This window comes from Pezoporus flaviventris, unplaced genomic scaffold, assembly GCF_033815535.1.
Source record: "Pezoporus flaviventris isolate CSIRO_AGI_PZ_B2104156 unplaced genomic scaffold, CSIRO_AGI_Pfla_v1 ptg000002l, whole genome shotgun sequence".
NCBI classification, from domain to species: domain Eukaryota; kingdom Metazoa; phylum Chordata; class Aves; order Psittaciformes; family Psittacidae; genus Pezoporus; species Pezoporus flaviventris.
Window position 1 is genome coordinate 77100781 of NW_026892550.1, and position 24055 is coordinate 77124835.

At 39.9% G+C, this 24055-nt stretch overlaps 1 protein-coding gene and 1 long non-coding RNA gene across 23 annotated transcripts in view; one reads left to right on the forward strand and one right to left on the reverse strand.

Moving 5' to 3' along the window:
* Positions 1-6918: 6918 nt before the first annotated feature.
* Positions 6919-24055, reverse strand: part of C2CD5 (C2 calcium dependent domain containing 5) — a 63076-nt gene continuing 45939 nt past the window's right edge. For 20 of the 22 annotated variants that reach the window (XM_061444562.1, XM_061444551.1, XM_061444537.1 and 17 more), the window contains 10 exons: positions 23050-23111; positions 21901-21999; positions 17737-17826; positions 16863-16950; positions 15727-15813; positions 14175-14225; positions 13057-13158; positions 12027-12217; positions 9083-9229; positions 6919-8371 (listed from right to left, as the gene is read on the reverse strand). In XM_061444562.1, the coding sequence (XP_061300546.1) occupies positions 8240-8371; positions 9083-9229; positions 12027-12217; positions 13057-13158; positions 14175-14225; positions 15727-15813; positions 16863-16950; positions 17737-17826; positions 21901-21999; positions 23050-23111 (1049 nt within the window). In that variant the 3' untranslated portion in view covers positions 6919-8239. The remainder of the gene's footprint in view (positions 8372-9082; positions 9230-12026; positions 12218-13056; positions 13159-14174; positions 14226-15726; positions 15814-16862; positions 16951-17736; positions 17827-21900; positions 22000-23049; positions 23112-24055) is intronic. The other 2 variants (XM_061444567.1, XM_061444505.1) reach the window with 1 other exon arrangement.
* Positions 18231-24055, forward strand: part of LOC133264747 (uncharacterized) — a 42358-nt gene continuing 36533 nt past the window's right edge. The window contains exons 1-2 of the long non-coding RNA XR_009741757.1: positions 18231-18778; positions 21329-21411. This is a non-coding gene — a long non-coding RNA (uncharacterized LOC133264747). The remainder of the gene's footprint in view (positions 18779-21328; positions 21412-24055) is intronic.

Sequence of the window (24055 nt, forward strand, 5' to 3'; positions counted from 1 at the left end):
AGTATCATTACCCTCATAGTGAAGAACTTTTTCCTTATATCTACTCTAAATCGTTCCTTTTTTAATTTTTATGCCTTTCCCCCTTGTCGTATCAAATGTAAAAAGTCCCTCTCCAGATTTCTTGTAGGTCCCCTTCAGGTACTGGAAGATGCCCTAATCTTCTCTTCTCTGGGCTGAACAATCCCAACTCTCTCAGCCTGTCTCCATAGGAGAAGTGCTCCAGCCCTCTGAGTATCTTTGTGGCCTCCCCTTTACTTGCTCTAACAGCTCCATGTCCTTCTAATGTTGGGGAGGGAACACCAGAACTGCACACGATACTCCAAGTGGGGTCTCACAAGAGCAGAGTGGCAGAATCACCTCCCTTGACCTGCTGGTCACGCTCCTTTTGATGCAGCCCAGGATACGGTTGGCTTTTGGGGCTGCAAGAGCACTCTGAAGCCGGCTCATGTTCATTTTCTCATCGACCAACACCCTCAAGTCCTTCTCCTCAAGGCTACTCTCAATCCCATCTCTGCCCAGCCTGTAGCTGTGCTTGGGATTGCCCCAACCCAGGTGTAGGACCTTGTACTTGGCCTTGTTGAACCTCATAATGTTAGCATTGGCCACCTCTCAAGTGTGTTAAGGTCCATCTGGATGGCATCCCTTACCTCCAGTGTGTCAACTGCACCACAGAGCTTGGTGTCATCAGCAAACTTGCTGAGTATGCATCAATCCCACTGTCCATGTCACCAACAAAGTTGCTATACAATGCCAATCCCAATACTGACCACTGAGGAACATCGCTTGTCACTGGTCCCCACCTGAACATTGAACCATTGACTGCTCTTTCAGCGCAACCATCCAGCAACTATCATAATAAACCTTTTTTCCTAGGAAAGGAACAACAACTACATTGGGTTTCATACCACTGTAATTACATTATTAAAATAATATCAGTTTAGTTGTAGGCAAGGCAACTGTAAAAAGCAATGTCTGTTTCTCCCAGTATATAATTAAGTTCATTACTTCCTGCCAAGTTAGAAGCAGCATCTCAGGCCTGATATAAGTACTTGGGAAGAAGGATCTTTTTCTCAGTTCAAAACCAAATCCATGCAAAACTACAGGGTGTGAAGTCCTAGGAGTAAGAAGGATCCCAGGAGGTAGCCCAATTCATCCCCTGCTCAGAGGCACACATGCAAGTCTTGAAAGATGCCCATCTAACCAGCTCTCTAAGGCATTTGGTAGAGGGTAACACTAAGCTGTCCAGGCAATGCGTCAGAGCTTCCTGCCCCTCACTGACTGCAAAGCCATGCCCATGCATATAGCCTGAACTATATGTTCCACTTCAAGCCCATTAATTCCCCTATCTGCTGCAGATGTAGGAAACAGCCCATGAAGGCAGTTAGCTAGCTCATTGTTTCACTCACTCTTGTTGAGTCAGCCTTTCCTTGCAGATCTTCTGAACTTCTTCCTGTTGGACGGCATGTTTCTCAAAGAACACCAGTCAAAACCAGGCACAGCACCTTCTACCTTTAATGTGGAAATGTACGTGTATGTACACACAGAGATTATATGCATGTCAAACATGCACACTGAAAGATAGGTTCATTGACGTCCAGAAACAAAGCCTACAAACAATGCCTAGATTTATATCAGATAAAGGATTTTCTTTGGATATAGCTATTCAGCTTGGTACAAAAATAAGGCTATTCAAGTAAGAGAAGTAAAAGTTCAATTGTTTTTGATAGTGACCTCCTCCAAGACAAAAAAAGGAAAGAACTAGACACAGTTCTGTGGCATTTAAATCAGTGAGACCATGAACCCCAGGCACAGAAGTGCAGTGGGGACACAGACTTGTCTTTGTCCCCAAAAGACAAAGCCATGTCTTTTACTGTGGTAAAACATAGTGACTCTCAAGGTAGTGAGTTAGAGTCCTGTGAATCTTCTTGTCCCTCACAGTAAATCCAGACAACGATCTAGATCTCTGCAGTGATTCAAGCCCTAATGATAATTTTTGAATGAGAGCAAGATATTTCTGTAGTGACTGCTGAAACAGCACATTGTCATACTTTATTACTTCTTGTTTATATTGGTTGGGGAATCATTATTCACTCAACTTCATTATGTACTTTGCTTCTCCTGCCTATGTTAGCTTACTTCATCTACCCCATCTCTTGCCTTTTCCTTCTTTATCTCAGTCCCCCTTCCTCTGCAGTGGCAATATGGAAATAGCCTGGAGACACAAAACTCTTCCTGAGCTGTTAGTTGGTGCACAGATGTGCTATACTGCTAGTTGTGGAGACAGTCGAAGCCAGCAGTGGTGTTAGAAACACATGAGCATTTCCTCTTCAACAAGTAGTGCTCTAACATGAAAATAATGGTGTGAACACATTATTGCTAAGTTTCATTCTCTTCACATGGCCTCTAGATAAGTTTAACAGTTGACAGATGTAAAATTAAAGTGACAATTTAAAAGCCTGTTTTCAGGTTTCTGGCATGTACAAGAGATCCCTCCAGACCAGTGTGCTCTGATCACTTTGCACACAGAACTTCAACTGACAGAGCACATCAGTAACAAAGCACACAGTACGCAGCACAAGGGCAGGATCTGAGAGCTGGGGAAGACAGAGGTGGGAGATTATGATAATTTAATAACAAGCAACTCTTCATTTCATCTTCTCTCAGCCATTTCCATTCGTGCAAACAGCACCACCCCTTGGGCTGAGGCCAAAGTATAAATAGATCATCAATTTCAGTAAAAGCTTGAAAACTGAATTACAGCTCTGCAATGCAGATAGGCCTGTTGTCCCACAAGAAGCGTGAACAGAATCTGCAACTTCCAAACTTAAACACAGCAGCCTCGTCTCTTCTGTGCAGAGCAAAATAAGAAGGTAAGTATGTGCAGTGTTGCCAACCTGTGGTTAACCAAACCCTCCAGGGACAGGGCAAGGAGAGAAGGAAGGGGGCAGCCCAGGGCAGGATCCCAGGATGGTGTTGGGCAGGGAGAGGGCACAGACAGCCCAGGCAGAGAAGGGATGCAATAAGAAGGGTTGCTGTCTGTAAGTGCTTTCATTCACTCCTCTGGCTTTTAGAGTGCATGCTGAGAGATGATGGTGTCTCTTCAAAGCTTACCAGGCGCGATTGCACTCCCTCAAAATTTAAGAGCTCTTCAGGGCTGAATATTCTGCTCACAAGGTTGTAATTAATTACTCTGCCATTTCCAAAAATCTCACAAGGTTTTCAGGCAAAGATTCTTCTTAATTAGAGTGTTGTAGACATCTGATTTTAAGAAAATGAAACCAGAACTGGAATCACCCTAGCTCCTATCCTCCCTACAATGAAACCAGAACTGGAATCACCCTAGCTCCTATCCTCCCTACAATGAAACCAGAACTGGAATCACCCTAGCTCCTATCCTCCCTACAATGTAAGGAGATATTTCTGTACACGATAATGGAAATGCTTTTGCAACAAAAATAAATGTTTATCATTTAATGTGAATATGCATGTTTAAATTAAAAAACTGCAAGTCAACTGAAATGTGACTCCTGCTTCCAAAATTAAATCAACTACTTCAGACTTCAGCTCCTACTCAGGAAATTGCCCATTGACTGATACACACAGTAAATTCTTATCTAACATTATTAACTCCAGCCACATTGGTGCAATCTGAGGACCGCTTTTCAGGCAACACATTCGTCTTGTAGGCACAACACCAACAGACGCAGCACCACACAAAACTGTCTTCAGCCAACCATCACTTGTTGCACCCTACTTACAAGCACAGCATCTTGATGCCTGGCAGAGGACCTGCTTCTCCCACCAGCCCTCAGGCATGACCTTGGCATGTTGCTTCATCTTCTACATCTCAGTTACTGCAACTGCAAAGTGGAGAAATGACACCAATCGATTTTGTGAAACACTCAAGGTATACCAATGGAAAGTGTCACCTGATGAGGAGCAGCAGCCTGGCTTGCTCCCACACTGGGCAGGGTTTGTACAGCTGGCTTCTCGAAAACCTGGGAAGAAAGTTCGCCTGCGCAAGGAAGACCCCCAGAAAGCCAAAGTCCTTTCCTACCACTGGAAAACTTCAGCGTGTCAGGCGTGTCATGACTTACACAAGCTTAAAAATGAATGGTAGCTCGATACCTAAGCTACTGTGTCAGCCTAGATTCTGAAACAGTCATTACCCCTGCATCATGCTACTGCTCAGGGCCACAGGGAGTGATGGGCACACTGGGGCAGCCCCAGCACAGAAGCGACCATGGCCAGACAGGGCCAAGGGGAGCTGGAGATCAGCCCTGCGGCTGTATCACAGGGGTTGGGGCTCCTGCCCTAGGGACTGAAATGGGTCCCTGGGCCACAGACAGGGTGGGATGAGGCCAGGAGGGACTGCAAGGCCTGCTGATGCTCCCAGGGCCTGGAACTCTTCGGCAAACAGGCAAGTCACTTCACCTTTTTTTACTTCATTTCTGCCTTGTAGAGTAGTCAAAACTGACCTGTCTCCTATCTACCAATACTACAAATACTGCATAGCAAGAAAACTTCTCTTGCCACACAGCCCAAGGCTCGACAGCAGATCTGCAGATGCTGCAGCAGCACAGTTGCTCATAATGGGCTTGCCAAGAAAACTCCTTTTACTCACTCAGATCATTCATCAAAACTTCTGTCTGTCCTTATCTGAAAACCAAAAGCAAACTGAGAGCTCTCCAGAAATTTCAGCTATTGACATCTCACTCTTCCCATCTGTTTGTTAATTCCCTGCATCTGTCTTGCTTTTATTTTCATGTATTTGCCTCTCAGTTTCTAGGAAGTACGGTGCAGAGGTGTCTTTCAGTCTGACAAAAGTGAACCAGACCCTCAGGTTTCATGTCCAAGGAAACTCTCATTCCAACTAAACACCAAGAAAAAAACTTCCAATTCCACTTGGGGGAGAGGGGAACCACAATTAATTTCACACCATTCTCTAGAGGACATTTGCTCTCACTTGGCACTTTTCACGTGTGCGTATTGGAGTTCATAAACTTGAAGGCTAACAAGGAGGGGAAAAAGCAAGCTGAGGACTTCGCAATCAGCTCTAAAAACATGCTTCTAGTTGAGAAAAAAAAACAAAACAAAACAAACCAACCCCAAAAAAGGAATGAGAAAAAGAGGGATGTTATTCCAGAAGATTCATTCCTAAAACACTATGTTGGTTGGGACATGAAGCCATGAAGCCAGCATCTCCCTCCAAGTTAATTCCTGCCCACCTGCAAGCTAATTGGCTGACTTAGCAAGCGCTATGGAGCTCTGAAAATATTGATGGATAAACTGGAAAGAAGCAGCAAGCACCAGCATCATCTGCAGATGCTCTTCCATAGTTTGTTGCTGTTCTCCAAGAGGAGATGGATGTTCAGGTCCTGAACACTGCACAGTCACCTGAAAGCCTGACATAGACCTAGCTTCACTGCTCCAAGTAAAGCAGTGCCAGGGGAAGAGGTCTTTCACAGCAGATTTTACCACTCCTTTCTAATGAAGGATGATACCACTCCATCTGTTCACAATATTGATGTGAAGGTTTTAGATACAAGCTTAGCGGTTTTCCTGAGGGCTGCAGATGGGAGCAGGACTATTTTCACTTCACTCTCATTTGGATTCGTCAAGTCAAGAGAAAACAGCAATGCTGTGAGTTAACCCTGGTGGGCAGTCAGACACCACACAGCTGGTCACTTGCTTCTTCCTTCCAGCAGGATGAGTAAGATACTTGAAAAGGCAATAGTGAAAAAGCTCATGCATTGAGATGGTTTAATAAAAGGACAAAACAAAGAAAAGTGATGCAAAAAGCACCTCTAAGTTTACTGTTGAGCACAGTGTTCTGCGGTATGGGATATTCCAGAGGTCAGTCTGGGTCAGCTTAACGCTGTGCAAGCACTCTTCAATTAATAGCTAAAACATCCCTGTGTTAACAACTTTGTTTTGGTCACAACTCCAACACAGCACCATACCAGCTGCTATAAAGAAAATTAACTCAATCCCAGCCAAAACCAGTTCAAGCAAGTTACATTAGCTCCTACCCCCAGACAGCTGTTCTCAGTGTAAAATCCTGACAAAGCAACGTTTGTTTGAGCCACAAGTGTTTCCCCACAGTGGGAAGTCCCTTTCGGGTAAAGAGCAGGGTATCACTGATTAACTGCTCCCAGTTCAGCAGAAACATCAATGACTGTCCCACAATCAAAACTGCATATTAGTAAGTCATGACTAACTATTTAGCATGACTAAATTTACCCAGCTGAACCAATTACGGAAAGCTAAATCCCAATTAGTAACAGTTAAAAAACACCTTTGTCATTTCTGGAATAATAATTAGAGAAGAATTAAAATTTTCTAGATGAGAAAGCTCATCCTCTATGTCTAATGAAATACACTAGAAGATACTGTGACCTTTTAAATAGCTAGAAATTAAAAGATGGCATTAATACTTCCATAGAAGCTACCAATAAAAACCACCAAACCAAAACAACAAAGGACAGAAAAAAAATAGCTTAGGAACCACAACTTTCATGTGCTACTTCCAGATAATTTCCATGCTGAACACTTCTGCTGAAAACAGCTTCTTGTGTCAGCTCCAAGACCTTCTGAAGTTATTAATATTCTGCCATTAGCTCCAAAGGGAACAAGATTTGCCTTGCAAAATAAGCAAGAGATGCAACTATTTACCGGTGACTTAATTTACGGCAGCTTTAGCTGCAACTGCTACAGAATTTAGAAAGACAATTAATTGATGAATAAAATGTTCCGCTAAGCACCTAATTCAAGCATTTTAAACATAATGATAACAAATTTTAAATAATCAGGTTGTAACTTCTATACAAAAATGTTCCTCTGAGGAGGATGGGGGGGGGGACATCTTTAGTTTGTATCCTGCATACACATTTAACTATTACACATATCAAAAGGCAATTAATTTTGTAAAGAAATTTAATGTGCAAGAATGATTTCCATGCTCATTTACAGTGAAATAATTAGTTTTAACAAATAATCATGCCTTTGCAAGCAGAATATTTACATTCAAGTTTACATGTTTGTTCAAGTTCCATGAATGGTATTGTCAGAATTAAGTAAGAATGCATCTTCAAATCAAAGTTTGCATTTTGTATCTTCAAACATCACCACCTTTCAGACACTCAATGGAAATGACAAATTTCCTTTCTTTGCAGTACCCTTATTTCCCAGCTACAGTACGGGAAAAAACAAACCAAACCCAACAACAAAATCCTCAACTTGCAGAAAGCAGCATCACAAACATACATTAATCTCCTATTAACAAGGCATTGCCAACTTGTTAAATGGAAAGGAGACTGGAGACTACCTCTTGTACAAATGACTTTTGGAAGACTCTTCATGTCATCCTTGCAAGAGATCATGCCTTAAGAAAATGAGCCTCAGGGCAATTCTTTCACGGAATCTTATATTAAAAAAAGATTTGTCTTGTCAATGTGGAAGTGAACATCTTATTATAGCACCAAACACACTTCAGAACTTTTTGTTCTTTTTTTTAAACCACAGGAATGACTATGAAGTCTGCATCATGGTCTGGCACCTTGCTAAAAACAAAACCAAGAACAACAAAAAAAACCCAGAACACCCACCCAAAACATTTGCTGCTTAGCAATAATCTTTAGAAAAACAAATCAGCAGTTCACAAACAGTTTAAAAATATTTTTAGTGTGAAGAAATTCAAACTGTAATGTTTTGGTGCTGCTTCTTCCTCCTCACACTCTATGATGTAAGTTCAGGCTTCAGCTCACATGTTCTTTGCCTCTTTCTCTTGTTCCTTCAGCAACGGTTGCCAACACAGGCTTCTCAGTATCTCCCACCCACCCCAACTCATCTTTTAGTTCTTAAACAGAGCTGGAACTCAGCTAATACAATATGCAAACTCAGAAATGGTTCTGAATTACAGCTTCTCATGGTCCTGTTCAACAGCTCAAAAATGCAACAGAATTTTTGCTCACTTTCACAATGCCATGTGATGCTTGCTATTTCAATCCATGCTCCTAGGTTTCACAGGTGCCTGTAATTACAACAAATACATGACAGCATACCTGATGATATGCTACCTTGACTGTTACATAAAGTTAAAGGACAAAGGATAGTGATTGTCTCAGATTTTGGCTATTAACATCACGGGTAGATACCAGTTTTGAAGATGCAAACCTAAACATTCCCACATTTTAAATAATCTTTATATTTGGCAGAAATTATTTAATTTTTTCTGTCTTCATGTTGTGACATCTCCTCCTGTACTTGTGGGTTGAGAAACAGCTGTAGAAGGCTGGACTGGTAACATTTCTAGCTCAGATTCACGTACAAAGATGACGGCATCACCACTGACATTTATTAAACACTGTGCCTGAAAAAGAAAAGACAATAAATGGTTACTGAACATGAAACAATACATTTTATTTAGATTTAATGTTTACTTATATTTGCTAGATACTACACAGATAACAGAAGAGTCAGAGATCAGGAGAAGGACAAATTACTAGAATTTATTAATGAGGCAATCTCTACCATATTTTCTTTTGTATTCACTCATTTGTGTGCTCTCAAACATGTAGACAGATTCTCATAAGACCACCACAAATGAAATATCTGGATAGCTGTACTTCCTTTTGCTACTGTTTTGAACATACGTCATGTAACAAAACAACCATATTCTGGAGTCGTCTTTGCCAATTAAGTGGTTTCCCTTTTTGTCCAAAATAGAGCATTTTATATCAGCAACTCCAGGTGTGCTTACGTGGAGTTAGGATAAAAAACCTAACACTGTAACATCAGAGATGCTAAAAAAGTTCGGTACAATTGTTTAATATTTCCTATAATCTACTTCATTTTAGTAAACTTAGTATTTTTACCCATTTGGGTATTTATGAAGCATATTCATAATTTTGTATTAACTCAGATGTTCAAGAACACTCTTAGCTTCTTTAATGAAACATTATGATGAAAGATCCAGAAGTGTTACGTAGATATAACAGGGTCACTGTTTTTCAAATACATAAAATGTTTAATTGCATCATACTAATCACAACAAGCACTGTTATTTCAGATCATAATTTACCTGATTTTTGTTTGGATTCTCCATGAAAACACACTGCTTCATTATGTAGGAGACAACTGCATTTCCTCCTAAAGCCGCAACGTGAGCTCTCACCATTGCAAACACTTCAGCAATAAAAGCATGGAGAAAACCACTGACACCACCCTCCTGAAACAGAAGAAAAATTACATTTTATTTTAGCTGTAGCTACAAGATGCTGGATACTTTTCTAACACTTTTATCAGCTCAATATTTCAGTGAATCCTAAATTGTATAGAAATGTATAGAACTTCAAAGTCACTCAGTGTTAAACGGGTCACAGCGAAACATCAGACCAATGGAACTTACTGTTTGAGGAAAATAATCACAAGGTTATTCATTTGTGACTGGCATTTTTTGCAGCCACTATATTACACATATGTGTACTTTTCAGACCTTTCTACGCCTCTGCATTTAATACTTCAATGACAGTTGAATAATAATTTTTCTTCTTCCATCAGGAGGATAGTGCTTTTTTTTTTTTTTTTTTTGAGAACTGAGAAGCAGATAAAGAAAAATTTCTACCAAGAATTAAAAGAGATTTAGACTTCTTGGAAATTAATTTTAAGTGGCCATCACAGCAACTTCTTCTGTCAGTAGCTCTCAACATTCAGTAAAGAAATTATCCCTCAAAATACAAAGTAAGCAAAGGACAAAGTAACTACTTGACAAGCAAGCTATTCAAGCTGGTCTGTTGTTTTTCCCTTCCTTGAAACCCAAAAGAATGTCTAACCATCATGTTTCATTAGGATTTTTGACTTGATGGAGCTTTTGGGGGATTTTTACTTCTTTGGTACAAGCTGAATAATTTTAATTTCTGTGAAAGGAGAAGGAAAACAATGAAGTATGGGTTTTTTTCTAGATAATCCTTATCAAAGAATGTGAGCAACCTCATTGCAGGGAAAAAACCCAACACACAATAAACAAGCAACTGACCAAAAAATACAAAATCCACAGAAAAAAAAAAATGGAGAAACTGATCAAACAGAGGTCACTGTTGGTTCAAAACCTAAAATTTCAAAACGAAAATCAAAGGCAAGATCTCTAGACATCCCACAAGTGTGCATGCCACTTCAGAAATTGAAGAAGCCGGTAGAAGAAGAGGCTAGCTAAGCTGAACTTCAACAAACATGGGCTGCCCTCATATCTGCTGGAAGAAGTATCATCTACCCTGAGTAGATTCATAAAAACATAAGAAAACATACTTTGGATGAAAATTAAACAAAAGGGCAAGTATAATTTCACCAATCCAAGCATAAAGCATGAATGAAGTCAACTGCAGCCCGAAATCAAAACTGCAATACAAGTTTGTCATTCCTTGTGGAATTTTGATTTTGTCCACGCGTCTTAACAATTACAGCAGGGAAGAAAATCTGTAATATTATAAACCTAATGCAAATTTTGATTATAACAGGTGACAAAAGATTATGAATATCCACCTGTAAACAACAAAACCTAAGAGTAATGGATAAATCTGACTTAAAATTTTCATTAATTTTTGAAGCACAGTGTTTGGTATATACTCCAGATTATAAAAGTGTTCATAGGGCCTCAATATCCTGTAAACTACTGTAAGCAAAATATAAAGCAACACAAACGCTGCTAATCATTTTTCTGTAGAATATGAAAATCTGAAAGTTGCTTGAGTTAGATATGACAACTGCTGTTTTGACTTTGTTACAGCCTCAGTGCAATACTGTGCAACTGGTACTAAAAGTGGTCTGGGACTTGGCCTATGCATCTATATTATATGTAAATTAGCTGCCCTGGGTGCTGGAAATAGCACACTGACACTATTGCAGAAACTTTACAACCATCCTGACTTCATGGAGGAGTTGAATCAAATACTTGAGGAACATACCATTGCCGAGTTCTGCTATCATAAATACCAAAGCTTGCTTATCAGCTATTTAATTTGTATTCACATAAGCTGTAGCTAGTACAGAAGAGTCATGTAACCACTTCCCTAATGGTATCATATACATCCTTTTGAAAATGCTGTCCTTTTCACATAAATTGCTCAAGTTAAAAGAGGCCATAATTCGCAAGATTGAAACAAGATGTTTGTCTGATCAAAGTTTCTTTAGAGAGCTGATAATCTTTATTAACTTCTGCTCTGTAATTTTATCAATCCGTAATTAGCAAGAAACAGCATACACTTCATCACTGACAAGCCAGGTAAGAGGTACATTGTATTTCTGTGATCAGAAATTGTACCAGAAAGATGCTACTTCCCAAAAGAACATGAAAAGGATAAGAACATGTCTTGCATTTTGGCATGCTCACAGGATCTATTGTCCAGATCCAGACTGGAAATCATTGTTTGAGTATCACTAGCTACACCCCCTAAGCTGGTTGTGGAGTTATATACTCTATGGCTTGCTTTTTAGATGTTCATCACACAGAGCTACCTTACTGAGAATGCATGGAATATAACATTAATAATCAGCATAACAATTATATATGATACAGGAGATCTTGTATTAAACAATGAATTCTGAAATCTAAATGCTCTGTGAAAGTTCACCATTGAGGTTGCTCAATAAGAGAAGAATGGAATTATTTTAGCATTTAAAATTAACCTCAGTTAGGGTTCATATAATCCAAACTAGTAATGTTGTTGGTCAAATGCACATTTTTTTCTATATAGTCCTATTTAAGAACTCACTGGTTTAGTATTATATTCAAATTCAAAAGCAACAACAATGGTTCAGTAGCCCTTTCCTAAGATTGCTACAGACAAAGCAGCCCTGCATGCTCTGTAACAAGAGTAGCAAATGCAACTTATTTCCCATTCAGCACCCACCCTCAAGTGACAAGAACTCTATTCCCTTGCTGTGCCATATCCCAGACTCAAGTCTCTTCAGATATTTGCCTCTGATTATTAAAATTAACAAAAAGTGTTAATCCCTGATACACAGCTCACCTCACGCAAAGAAGTGGTTTCTCGTATAAAAAACATGTTGATTATCCCAAGATATTTGGTTATTTTTGCCCCAGGTAGAAAAGAAAGAGGTGTCATCTTAACAACTGAGACGGTAGAATTGGTGCATGATGGAACAGAACGGTGCCGTAAGTACCCCTCAGCCAATGGACTTGCTTTATCAAGTGAAGCAGCTAAAAAGATGGGAAAAAAGAAGAGCAAGTAACTATCAAGTAAGATTGATTACTGTTTTTCAAAACACAAAAATTCTTCTTTATGGTTTCCAAATAGCTTGGTGACAACATTCAGCTGCCTGTGATGCTCAGCCATACCATGTGAGAAAGGAAATTATCATGCAGTGCATGCAAAAGGAGACAAAAAGCTGAAATGGAATTTATTTGGAAGAGTGGCATTCCTGCAAAGGAAAACATTGAGGCGAGTAGCTGCACATACAACAATCAGTTATAAAGTGAAGGTAAAGAAAAAAGTGCCAACATTTTGGAATACATATTCTGCTGGAGGAACAAATTACAGGAAGTGTGAAAGTTGTTGTGTTTCCCCAGTGCAGCATTTTCCATTAAAACAGATATTAATCTCTGCTAATTTAAGCAAGATAGTCAGACCTGTGGCCAAAGAACTACTGAAAAATAACTCACCACTTGCTAATTTAGTGACCATTGCCTTGACTGTCACCTTGGTGATTGCTTCCTGTTTCTCACCAAATTTTTTCCAAGATCATACATACACCTACATCCATGCAGTGTATGTTATATAATTAGTAGGCGTACACATTTATCAATAACTAAATTTTACTAAGTGAACAGAAATACTATATTTTGCTTTTTATGATACTGGTTCATAAACCCTATATTAGTTTACAAAGACATTAATAATGTCGGCAGTTTTCACACTCAGGTATTCATTCTACACATGATCTGCAATACTATTGCTGGGCAGGGAACTCCACTATTCACCACTGGGAAATCAGAGATATGTCTCAGATTATCATAACGTGGTAGAAACAGCCGCCTACTTGTCTTAATTGATCCGCGCCTTATGGTCTGAGCTTTCAGTTTAATGAGCTCTATCCAGCTGTTGCATCTGTCTGCAAAGGAACTGTAATCAACTGACGTTGCTGAAAACACAGACAGAAAAACAAAAGAAAAAACAAAGAAAAAAAATATGGATGATGTCTCTTGCTCATCTCAATGCTCCTTTTGAGGAAGCAATTATCTGTGTCTGAGAGAGAACAAACATCCCTTTCCAGGTCTGTTTGAAGGAAAAGTTACTGTATAGGTTTGATTTGTCCAAACCAATGTACCGATTTCTGGTGATGTCCCAGCTGTGAACCAACTGCCTGACTGGGACTTCATCACTGAAAAAACATGCAAATACAGTCATTAACGACTAATACTAGATTTTTATTTTAATCTCATATTAGGTATTAAGTTTGGCTTTTTAAAGTTTATTTGAGCCTTGTTTAATTTTAGTTTTCAATGCTATTCTTTTCCTCAAGACAAAGAGCTGCTGATCATGATTTAAACTTCCTAACTATCTTTATCAATATCTAACCTAAAGACTGAAGAAAAACCTTTGGTGATGAGGGTAAGAGTCACAAGCTGAAACAACACCTCGGTTTTAAATACAAATGAATTTTCCTTACAAAATGCTGTCCTCGTTTCCCCACCATTCCCTCTCAAAATACCCTCTCCCCTCCCCTACCATTACAATGAGAAGTAGAGTTGTTTCTGCTATGACTTTTGTTATTAGTTGCAAAGGTGTTTGCATATCTTAAAAAAAAAAGAAAAAAAAAAAAGCTTTTGTAAACACAGTTTCTTCATTATCCTGAAGAAACAGTAGGAACACATGCTAACTTCAAATTAACACAAGCAAAAAAGCTCTCTCTCTCAGGGACTTTCTGTCAGATAAAGTGATATCAATGTATCTGACAGAGAAACACTTATTAACAAATCTGACTTTTGTAATTAAAAAACACATCAAAATATTATTGTATCATTAAGCCACACCAGAGCATGCATTCTCAGTTAACTAGTAAACACTTCCTGGATTAAGACACATCCAAAAAGAGTGTACCAATATCCCAAGAATGCTCATTCTGTTCTGGCGTAGGGCTAAATTAAGTAAACTCACCTCTCTGAGCCGCAGGAATACCTGTGTGAGAACTTGCACCCTCCAGGACTTCTAATAAGACAAAATTAATCCTATTCAGGCAATATATGAGCAGAGTCATGTAGTACAGGACAACAGCTTTGTTCTTATAAAAATAAATTTTTAGAGCAAAATATGAGGAAAAACTTCTTTTATATATAGTATAGGATGAACTTTGATAACATCTAATAAATCAGTATAAATAACTAATTTTGCTAAATCTGCCTTCCCATATGATCATTTATTAAAGGTCCTTACTCTATAAGGTTGTATACAAACATTTTTAAAATAACAATCTCAAGGTAATTATGTGAACAAGTTATCAACATATTAAATAAGCCACTGGGTAAATACAATTAAACATAGAGTCCACTTGTGAGGAAATGACAGATAATAAATACAATAAATAATTATCTAGTTGAAAGCCTCTAAAGCTACATACAGTACAACATGGAATGTGAAGAACAGTAGGAAAAGTGATACACGTGAAGAGGCTACCCTCTACTGGTCAGTGCCCATTACACAAGTAGCACAGTCTAGTGAAAAAGACACCAGTCAGGAATTTCTGGTTAGCTCCTCTTTTAGAAAATCAAAGGTTAACAGCGTCATAATGCGACCAATTAAAAGTTAATGATACACAAATGCGCAAAAAGTAAAAATAAATAAAAATACAAAGCAATATCATTGCTGAAATTAAACTGGCCTTTGAAAATACAAGTAAATGTGGTAGGCACTTTCCATCATGCAACCTATGCAAAGGGCAAAAAAGGAAGCAGTAATACTTTACTAAAAAAAACATTTACAGTAATCCTCAGATACTAAATTGCCTCTCACTAGCTATTTTGGTGGGCAGATAATCCAACAACGCAGAGGAAGTAAAGAGATTATTTCAGTGAATAACCACCTAATTTTTAATACAATCACAGAACTGTGACAACCATTCCTGAAATGCAGCTCTATCACAGGTAAAATAAAGCGACTGTTTTAACAGCTAAAACAAGCTGCACTGCACAAATTATTTACTATGCAAGTTTAGGCTCTTTTCACTTTGGAAAAAAAAAGTATGCAATTTTGCTCAGCTGAACAAGCAGTGTTTGCTAGATAAGGTAATTCCCACCATGAAAACAATGAGATTAACTATCTGAGGCTGACAATACATGGAGTTCTTTTACATGGGCCATTTGCAGAAGTAAAGCAGTATGAAGCAAACCTAATTATTAAATAATTTATAACTCTTTAAGTCAAATGACGTGCAACACCCAGTGGCTTGCAGCATTTTTGATGCATTTTAAACGCAAAGACAGAGGAGCTACAGGTAATCTACAAAAGAACATACACAGAATGATTTTCCAAGCCATCTTACGTAACCCACAAAAAATTCAGCTTTAGGAATGAACATATCTATTATTCTTAGGTAATAAAGAATATTTAAAGCATGTAACAGTACAAATATTTTAAAGCTAGTGCAACAATGAAAAATCAGAACTCAGAATCAGTAGAAAACAATAGTTCAGCACTCTGCCGTTTAACAGACCTTTAGATGGTGAGAATGGTTGAGAAGCAAGGGCATCAGAGCAAAGTTCCAATGGAAACTGCAGCTGTTCTTCATTGTCTGTAGATGCTTCAACAAAGAAAACATACCCAATTGATAATTAATCCCCAAAATAAGATTTGCTACTAATAGTAAGCACTCCGGATTCAATTTATTCAAGGTCTGATCAGAACAAATTTTCTCAACATATGCCTACAGTGATGCAGCCCTGGACAGTTACATGTCTGACAATAAATCCAGCTGCAAAACTGAACAGAACTCATGCTGTAGTAAAGAGAATTTGATTTAGTCTTTTCAGAAAAAAATTTATGTCAACTCATGCATTTTAGGTTTGAATCTGTAGTTGGAGCCTAGTTAACAATATATTAGATAGTAGCAATTTATTTCATATAAAAGAAAATTTACTGTTACTATTGAAGTAAGGTATAACTAATGTTTTAGAAACATATGGCTCTAACTACCTAATTCCATTCTTCAGAATGGAGTATCTTCAAGTTCTGTCTAAATTCTGGTACCCAGATTGCATACATACATTTCTAGCTTAAGATGGTGCTGCATTAGCAAGATGATATATGCAGCTTGCAGCAGTCTCTTCTACTCCCTCCATAATGCTATATGCTTCACTGATCTCCAAAAATATTACTGACCTACTTAAGGGTTCTAGGGAGTTTTTCTGAAGCATTATGAATAATTTATTTTCTGCCTTCCTGAAGTAAGGACAAAATTTGCTACTTAACAGAACAAGTATTCTCTAATGACTTGTACCACGTGTTTCAAAATACAATGGGAATGTCATCATCTGTTACACTAATTCTTTAGAGAAAAATGATTCAAAGAAGGATGGTGCATGGAATAAGGCAATACTTAGCTTTTGTTCATGTTACTATTTGTTTGTTAACTACATAAAGCAATTATGGAATACTTCATATATCATTCATCCTACTGGAGGTCACATTTATGAACTCTAAAAAGTCTCTGTGTTACAACTTTATGATTTTACTGTACATCACTCTAAAAATGTGTATATGTAATTGAAATTAAAATGCAAACTCATTAGGTACCGGGGGAAAAAAAAAGAACGAACATTATTTCTTATCTTTACAGGCCTCAACATTTACCTCTTTGCTGTGATTTTTCTGTAGGGCCTTTGTTGGTTTGTAATGCTTGGGTTTTGTCATATGTAATTGCAACAGCTGTGACTGCAATCTGAAAATCAGAAATATATGACATGTTAGGTAACTTTACCTCTCATGCAATCTGCAAAAATAATTTTGCAAACAAGCCAGCTTTATACATAGAAAAATAATAGAGGAAAAAGGTCATCTAAGCAGACATACTAAAAACCCTTCACAGGATAGCATAAAAGGTAATACTAAAGTCCATTGTTAGAACACACACCTGACAGTGTTTGTCCCCCATTTATGATTTGATTCATAAATTCTTTCATTCTTTCTTGGTGAAGGGACATAAAAAAGAATCATAAAAGCTCATTATTTTATTTGTAAAAGAGAAAGAGATGTTTAACTGAACACAAGAATGATGCTGTACTTCTAAAGAAAACATTTTCTTTAAAAATGGTATATCACATCACCTTGAAGCAGCAAAAAAAAACCAACCAAAAACAAAACCAAAACCCAAACCATAACGAAAGCATATTTAGCAAAGCAGTCTGCCATATTCTTGTATATCTGTAATAACACCTTTTAATGGGTATCTAGTGAGGTCTTTTTGTTTACTACCCAACTAAAAAGATACACACTCTTAAGATGCACTGTGCTCCTGAAATACCACGTAGCCCCGTGATTCTCAAAACTGGTGAACTCGACAGGTCCCTTTTTCTTCACCTAACATGCCTTTAAATTTTACTTCAGAATTCATCAGGCATATGAGTAAATCAAATCCTAGCTTAGCTTACTCTGAGCAGCAAATGTTCATTAAAGGCTAAAACTGGCATGCTTATGTGCTGAAAGTCAAAAGAAGCAGTTAACTCACCTGAACTAATTCATCCTCTGGTAGAGCAACTGTAAAATTCACATGACAAAGGCAGCAGGGAACCATAGATCGCAGTTTAAAATACAAGCTCTGTTGAAGACAAGACATTACTTGTGTTTCTCTAAAAAAATGTATGGCTTGTTTCAGAAACTAATTTAAACTCTTTCATAGTAGAAATCATGTAATCACACTAATCTTTTCTTGAAGAAGAATTAGAAGTGTGACTGGACCTGTGCAAAGCATTCAACACTGCCTCACAAGACATCCTTGTCTCTAAAAGGGAGAGACATAAATTTGATGGATAGATCACCCAGTGGATAAGGACATAGCAGTGTTGAGGTCAATGGCTCAATGTCCAACTGAAGATGGGTAATGAATGGTGTCCCTCACGGGTCAGTGTTGAGACTGATCCTGCTCAACACCTTTGTTGGTGACATGGACAGTGGGATTGAGATCATCCTCAGCAAGTTTGCCAATGACAATAAGGTGTGTGTGGTTTGGTTGATACGGTGGAGGGAAGGGATGCCATCCAGACGGACTCTGACATGCTTGAGAGATGGGCCAATGCCAACCTCATGTAGTTCAACAAAGCAAAGTGTAAGGTCCTGTACCTGTGTTGGGGCAATACCAGGCACAGCTGCAGGCTGGGCTGAGACTGGATTGAGAGCAGCTCTGAGAAAAAGGACTTGGGGGTGCTGGTTGAAGAGAAACTTAACATGACCCAGCAGTGTGGGCTTGCAGCCCAGAAAGCCAACCATATCCTGAGCTGCATCAAAAGAAGCGTGACCAGTGGGGTGAAAGAGATGATCCTGCCCCTCTACTCTGCTCTTGTAAGACCCCACTTGGAGTACTGTGTGCAGTTCTGGTGTCCTCAACATAACAGGGATATGGAAAAGTCCCGAGGAGGGCCATGAGGATACGGGGGCTTGATCACCTCCCACATGAAGACAGGCCGAGAAAATAGCAGCTGTTCAGCCTGGAGAACAGAAGGCTGCGTGGTAACCTCATAGCAGGCTTTTAAGATCTGATGGGGGCTTAGAAGGTGTCCTGGGTTCAGCAGTAGCAGTCATTTTTTCTCCTTCTTGGTAGCTAGTGTAGTGCAGTGTTTTGACTTTCAGCTCGGGAACAGAGCTGATAACAAGGATGTTTTGGTTTGGCCAAGGACTTTGTGAGCCTCATGCTCTGCCAGGGGGGAGGGGAAGCCAGGAGGAAGCAGAGACAGGACACCTGACCCAAACTGACCAAAGAGGTATTCCATACCACAGCACGTCATGCCCAGGATGTAACTGGGAGTGAGCCGGAAGGGCTGTGGGACTGCAGGGTTGGAGGAGGTATCGGTCAGAGCTTGGTCGGGCTTGGGGGGCGAGTGATCGGTTGGTTGGTGCTGAGGTGTTGTATTCTCTTCCCTTGTTATTTCCTTTATCATTATTATCATTGGTGGTAGCAGTAGTGATTTGTGTTATACCTTAGTTACTAAACTGTTCTTATCTCAACCCGTGGGAGTTGCATTCTTTTCGATTCTCCTCTCCGTCCCTCCGGGAGTAGGGGGAAGGAAAGAAGGGGGGGGTGAGTGAACGAATTACCTGACTGGGTTTAAACCACGACAGTTCTTTTTGGCGCCCAACGTGGGGCACGAACGGTTGAGATAACGACAGATCTGACCAGATTAATAGTCACTCATCACAATGACGATTTATTGGCTCTCAGAGTTGTTTCTCTTGATCTCACAGCTTCAGAATGTTGTAACTTACGTAGAGCCGGTATTTGCTGTGATAGTGTTTATCAAGTGTGGGGCCTGGGCTAAGGTTCTTGTCTCACTGTGCTTTATGGCAATGGCTTGTAATACGGGCGGGCTCCAGCAGCAGGGCGGGACGGACGTGGCCGTGGACTTGTACCTGGCCGTCCGGCTGCTCTTCACCGTCCTGGCCCTCGCCCTACTCTCCATCTTCGTGAGGCTGCGGGGAACTGAGGGGGAGCGGCCCCGGGAGCCGGCGGCAGCCGAACCGGCCCGGGAGAGCGGCCCCGGGGACCGAGCGGCGGCGGGAGCGGGGCCGGAGGCCGCGAGGGGACGGCTGCCGGTGGAGGAGGTCGGGGAGGTCGAGGAGCAGAAGGAAGCGGCTGCCGAGCAGCGGGATAAGGCGGCGGAGGAGCCGAGCCCCGCGGAGGAGCCCAGCTCCGCGACGGCCGAGAGCATCCCCCGGAAGCCGCCTGCCGAGCCCCAGGCGGATGCAGGAGACCAGGCAGCATTTCCCAGCAAGGCAGAGGAGGAAGAGCTGGACTCAGGAAAAGAGAAGCCGGTGGTGGGAGAGCCGGCAAGCACAGCGGCTACACCAGCCCCAGTGACAAGTACAGCAGCATCGTTTGAGAGTTCTGAAGGCTCTGAATGGCCTTTGGGTATCCTTGGGACCTGCCTGCTGATTGTGATGGGGATCAGCATGTTGGCACACACACAGACTGTGTTCTACCCACAACCATTTTGTCTGATCTCAAAAGTTAAGCAGAGTCAGGTTTGGGTCTTGTCTGGGGTTAGACGACAATATAGGGGGACCAAGAGGTTTTCCCCAAGGCTGGACAGTCATGAGTGGCAGGGCGTGTGTGACAGTATGGGCAAGTATCTAGTCCACTGGGCCCCTCCAGTGCTTTGGAAGCGTCGGAGATGGAAGGCAGCTGTATGGAGTCCCCAGCAACAAGCTGCAGAAACTGCTGAAGGGGACAGTGAATTATTTTGAGCCTGGTGGGCCCATGGCACTTCAGGCCATCAGAGCAGAGATGCAACATAGAGATGGACTCATGATCGAGGGGTGGACTTAGCAATGGACACTATTGCCCAGATTATTCACGAGTGTGAACACTGTACACATTCTCTCCTGCTCTGACTGGTACAAGAGATGGAGACTGACATCATGGACCAGATGGACTCAGCAGCTTTATAGGGACTGGTCCATGCACTAAGATAAGAGTGATGGTATATTGAAAATGTGGGATCTGAGCATGACGTGAATGGTATAGAATAAGGGGTGGATAATGTCCTGGGTTCAGCAGTAGCAGTCATTTTTTCTCCTTCTTGGTAGCTAGTGTAGTGCAGTGTTTTGACTTTCAGCTCGGGAACAGAGCTGATAACAAGGATGTTTTGGTTTGGCCAAGGACTTTGTGAGCCTCATGCTCTGCCAGGGGGGAGGGGAAGCCAGGAGGAAGCAGAGACAGGACACCTGACCCAAACTGACCAAAGAGGTATTCCATACCACAGCACGTCATGCCCAGGATGTAACTGGGAGTGAGCTGGAAGGGCTGTGGGACTGCAGGGTTGGAGGAGGTATCGGTCGGAGCTTGGTTGGGCTTGGGGGGCGAGTGATCGGTCGGTTGGTGCTGAGGTGTTGTATTCTCTTCCCTTGTTATTTCCTTTATCATTATTATCATTGGTGGTAGCAGTAGTGATCTCTGTTATACCTTAGTTACTAAACTGTTCTTATCTCAACCCGTGGGAGTTGCATTCTTTTCGATTCTCCTCTCCGTCCCTCCAGGAGTAGGGGGAGGGAAAGAAGGGGGGGGTGAGTGAACGAATTACCTGACTGGGTTTAAACCACGACAGAAGGATACAGGAGAGGGTCTCCTTACCAGGGAATGTAGCAATAGGACAATCGGTAATGGGTTTAAACTTAAACAGCGGAATTTCAGGTTAGGTATAAGGAAGAAATTGTTTACTGTGAGGATGGTGAGGCACTGGAACAGGTTGCCCAAAGAAGTGGTAAATGCCCCATCCCTGGCAGTGTTCAAGTCCAGGTTGGACAGAGCCTTGGGAGATATGGTCTGTGGTGAGGCATCCCTGCCCATGGCATAGGGGTTGGAACTGGATGATTTTAAGGTCCTTTCCAATCCAAACCATTCTACTATTCTATGAAATGTCAAAGTAAAATGCAATGTCCTGTGTAACAGTCTTTCTGTTTCTACGGTATGCTACTAGTCAAAAGACTCAAACTAAAAACTTTGGAAATCCTCAATATACTACAAGAAATCTATCTTTACAGCAACTTACACGCTAATCACAGACACTTTGTAGTCTAATTCAGAAAAGTAATTATGAAGAAAATGTTATTTTCAGTATAGCCTGATTTTACTTTACTTCCATTTGAATAATTCAACAAATATCTGAGATAAGATTCTTACCTTCAACAGATTCTCACAGAGATCATTAAAGTTCTTATTAAGAGCTTGATTTGTTAGATTAACATTGCTGAGTCTGGATACTCTTACTGCTGTGAACATCTAAATTAGAAACAAACACATCAGTTTTTTCCCAGTATGTGCCTCTATGTTATATTGAGAACAAAACAAATTCATAAAGCAGACAAATAATGCTTAATATGGTGAGGGAGAGAGTGAGGGATAAGGAGAGGGATGGAAAGGAAGGAAAAACACTGTAGAAATAGTAAGTCAAGTGAAATGCTTATTGCTCATTAAATTCTACAAACATATGGAAATTTTTCTGTGAACTAATGCATATGAATATATATTAAAGAAGTGATTAAGGAAGACAGAAATACTCTATGCTCAAAATTTTCAGTTGGGTCATAAAGGAGTCATTCTACCAGCTCCTTATTTTTTTTAACTCCTCTTAAAAATGATGTTAACTGTGTGCAACCATGTGGGCAATAATGGAATGTCATATATAGGTACACAGGCAACCCCACCAACCTAACAGTATGCTGCTGGTGCAGTCATATTTTTTTCAGCTTTGAGCTGTGCCTCTGTAAAGCATTCTTGCATTGTGCCAACCAGACATAAAAGCTCATTAAATAGATCTGTTTTAACTCATCCTCTCTGAGACTGAATTGTGTCATCCAAACATGACCACTGTGTTTAAAACTTAACCATGAATAGAATTTTTCTCTACTTACCAGATTGGTTTTATCTAATTCTTCTTAGCCTATTAATGTTATCATATTATTATTTCATACTAAGTAATACAGTCAACAATTTGCTTCTTTTAAGAGCCGTCAAAATCTAGCCAAGCTCTTAAAAATGCCCAAACCCTTAAAGTTCATATTTACTGTGAATATTTTCCAATTTTTGTATTTTTGTACCAGGTTCTCTGTAATGTGACTGCATTGAAAAAACCCACAAAGAAACAGTTTCTCCTATCCTACTTTTCTTGCCAAAATACTACTTTTATTTCTAACACACGAGTATCTTTTTGATTTCTTTCAAATTTAATGGTCTCTAATATATATTATTTTTATTTAAAATTTTAAGTATTGCAGGATATTTCAACACAATTGAAATTAAAAAAAAATAATTTTCTTTTAATAAGCTTACTTGAATTTCCGGTGTCCAGTTATTTATACCAGGCATAATTTCTGTGTTGCAACTGTAAAAACCTGTAAAGAAAATATTTGGGGAAATCTGTGTTCCTCACTGAAATGCAAAAATACTTTTAAAGAAACATGTGTGATCTTACTTGGTATTTTGCACCTATTTTCCCTCATGTATTTTTCAATATTGAATAATATACCAGAAATAAGACCAACATTCAAAAAACAAACATAACATCTGAAGGATACAATATCACATACAAAAGGAACACATACTTTTTGTTATTCATACTACAGTGAATAAAAAAGTGGATAAGAACGATGGAGCTTTAGTTCTGAAACACTAATTCACTGCAGAATTCTTAGTCTAAATATTTCTTCAACAGCCAAAAAGCAAGGCCACCAATGTCATCATGTTGAGGAACATGAAAGAAGCTACAATCGCATCACATGCAACAGTGACAGTTACTCCACATGGAGACTGGGTAATTCCCAGTTGATGCCAAGACTACCTTGGTGAAACAAGCTCCCCGAGAAGCTCAGACAACCACTCCTGTAGAAACCACAGAACAAGAAACCCCTGACTAGTTGGTCCTGAGCAAGAAGCAGCATTCAATTAAGTTTTTTTAGCTCTGATCAAGGCATACTTAAGAATTCTTGTAGGAAGAATGAACATCCAAAATCCACGAGTGCTCTGCCTAGTTTCTAATAGACAAACTCTGTACAAATGAGGAAACTTGGTGTGGTAAGAAAAGCTAAAAAGCTAATCTCTTGACAGAGAGCATAGAGATGCTCTAAAGATACTACCTAGGGAATGAGTGCAATTATCTAGCACTTACTAAACAGAGACTTGAAAAGAAAAAAAATAAAAAAAGTATAATGACCAAACAGCAGGGTAAGAAAAGTCATAAGCAGCCAATAGGCAGTGCTGAAAATCTAAAGATACAGCTAAATGGCCACAAAAGAGAAAAATCTGGTAGGGCCTACGTAAATGCACCAAATGAGCTAGA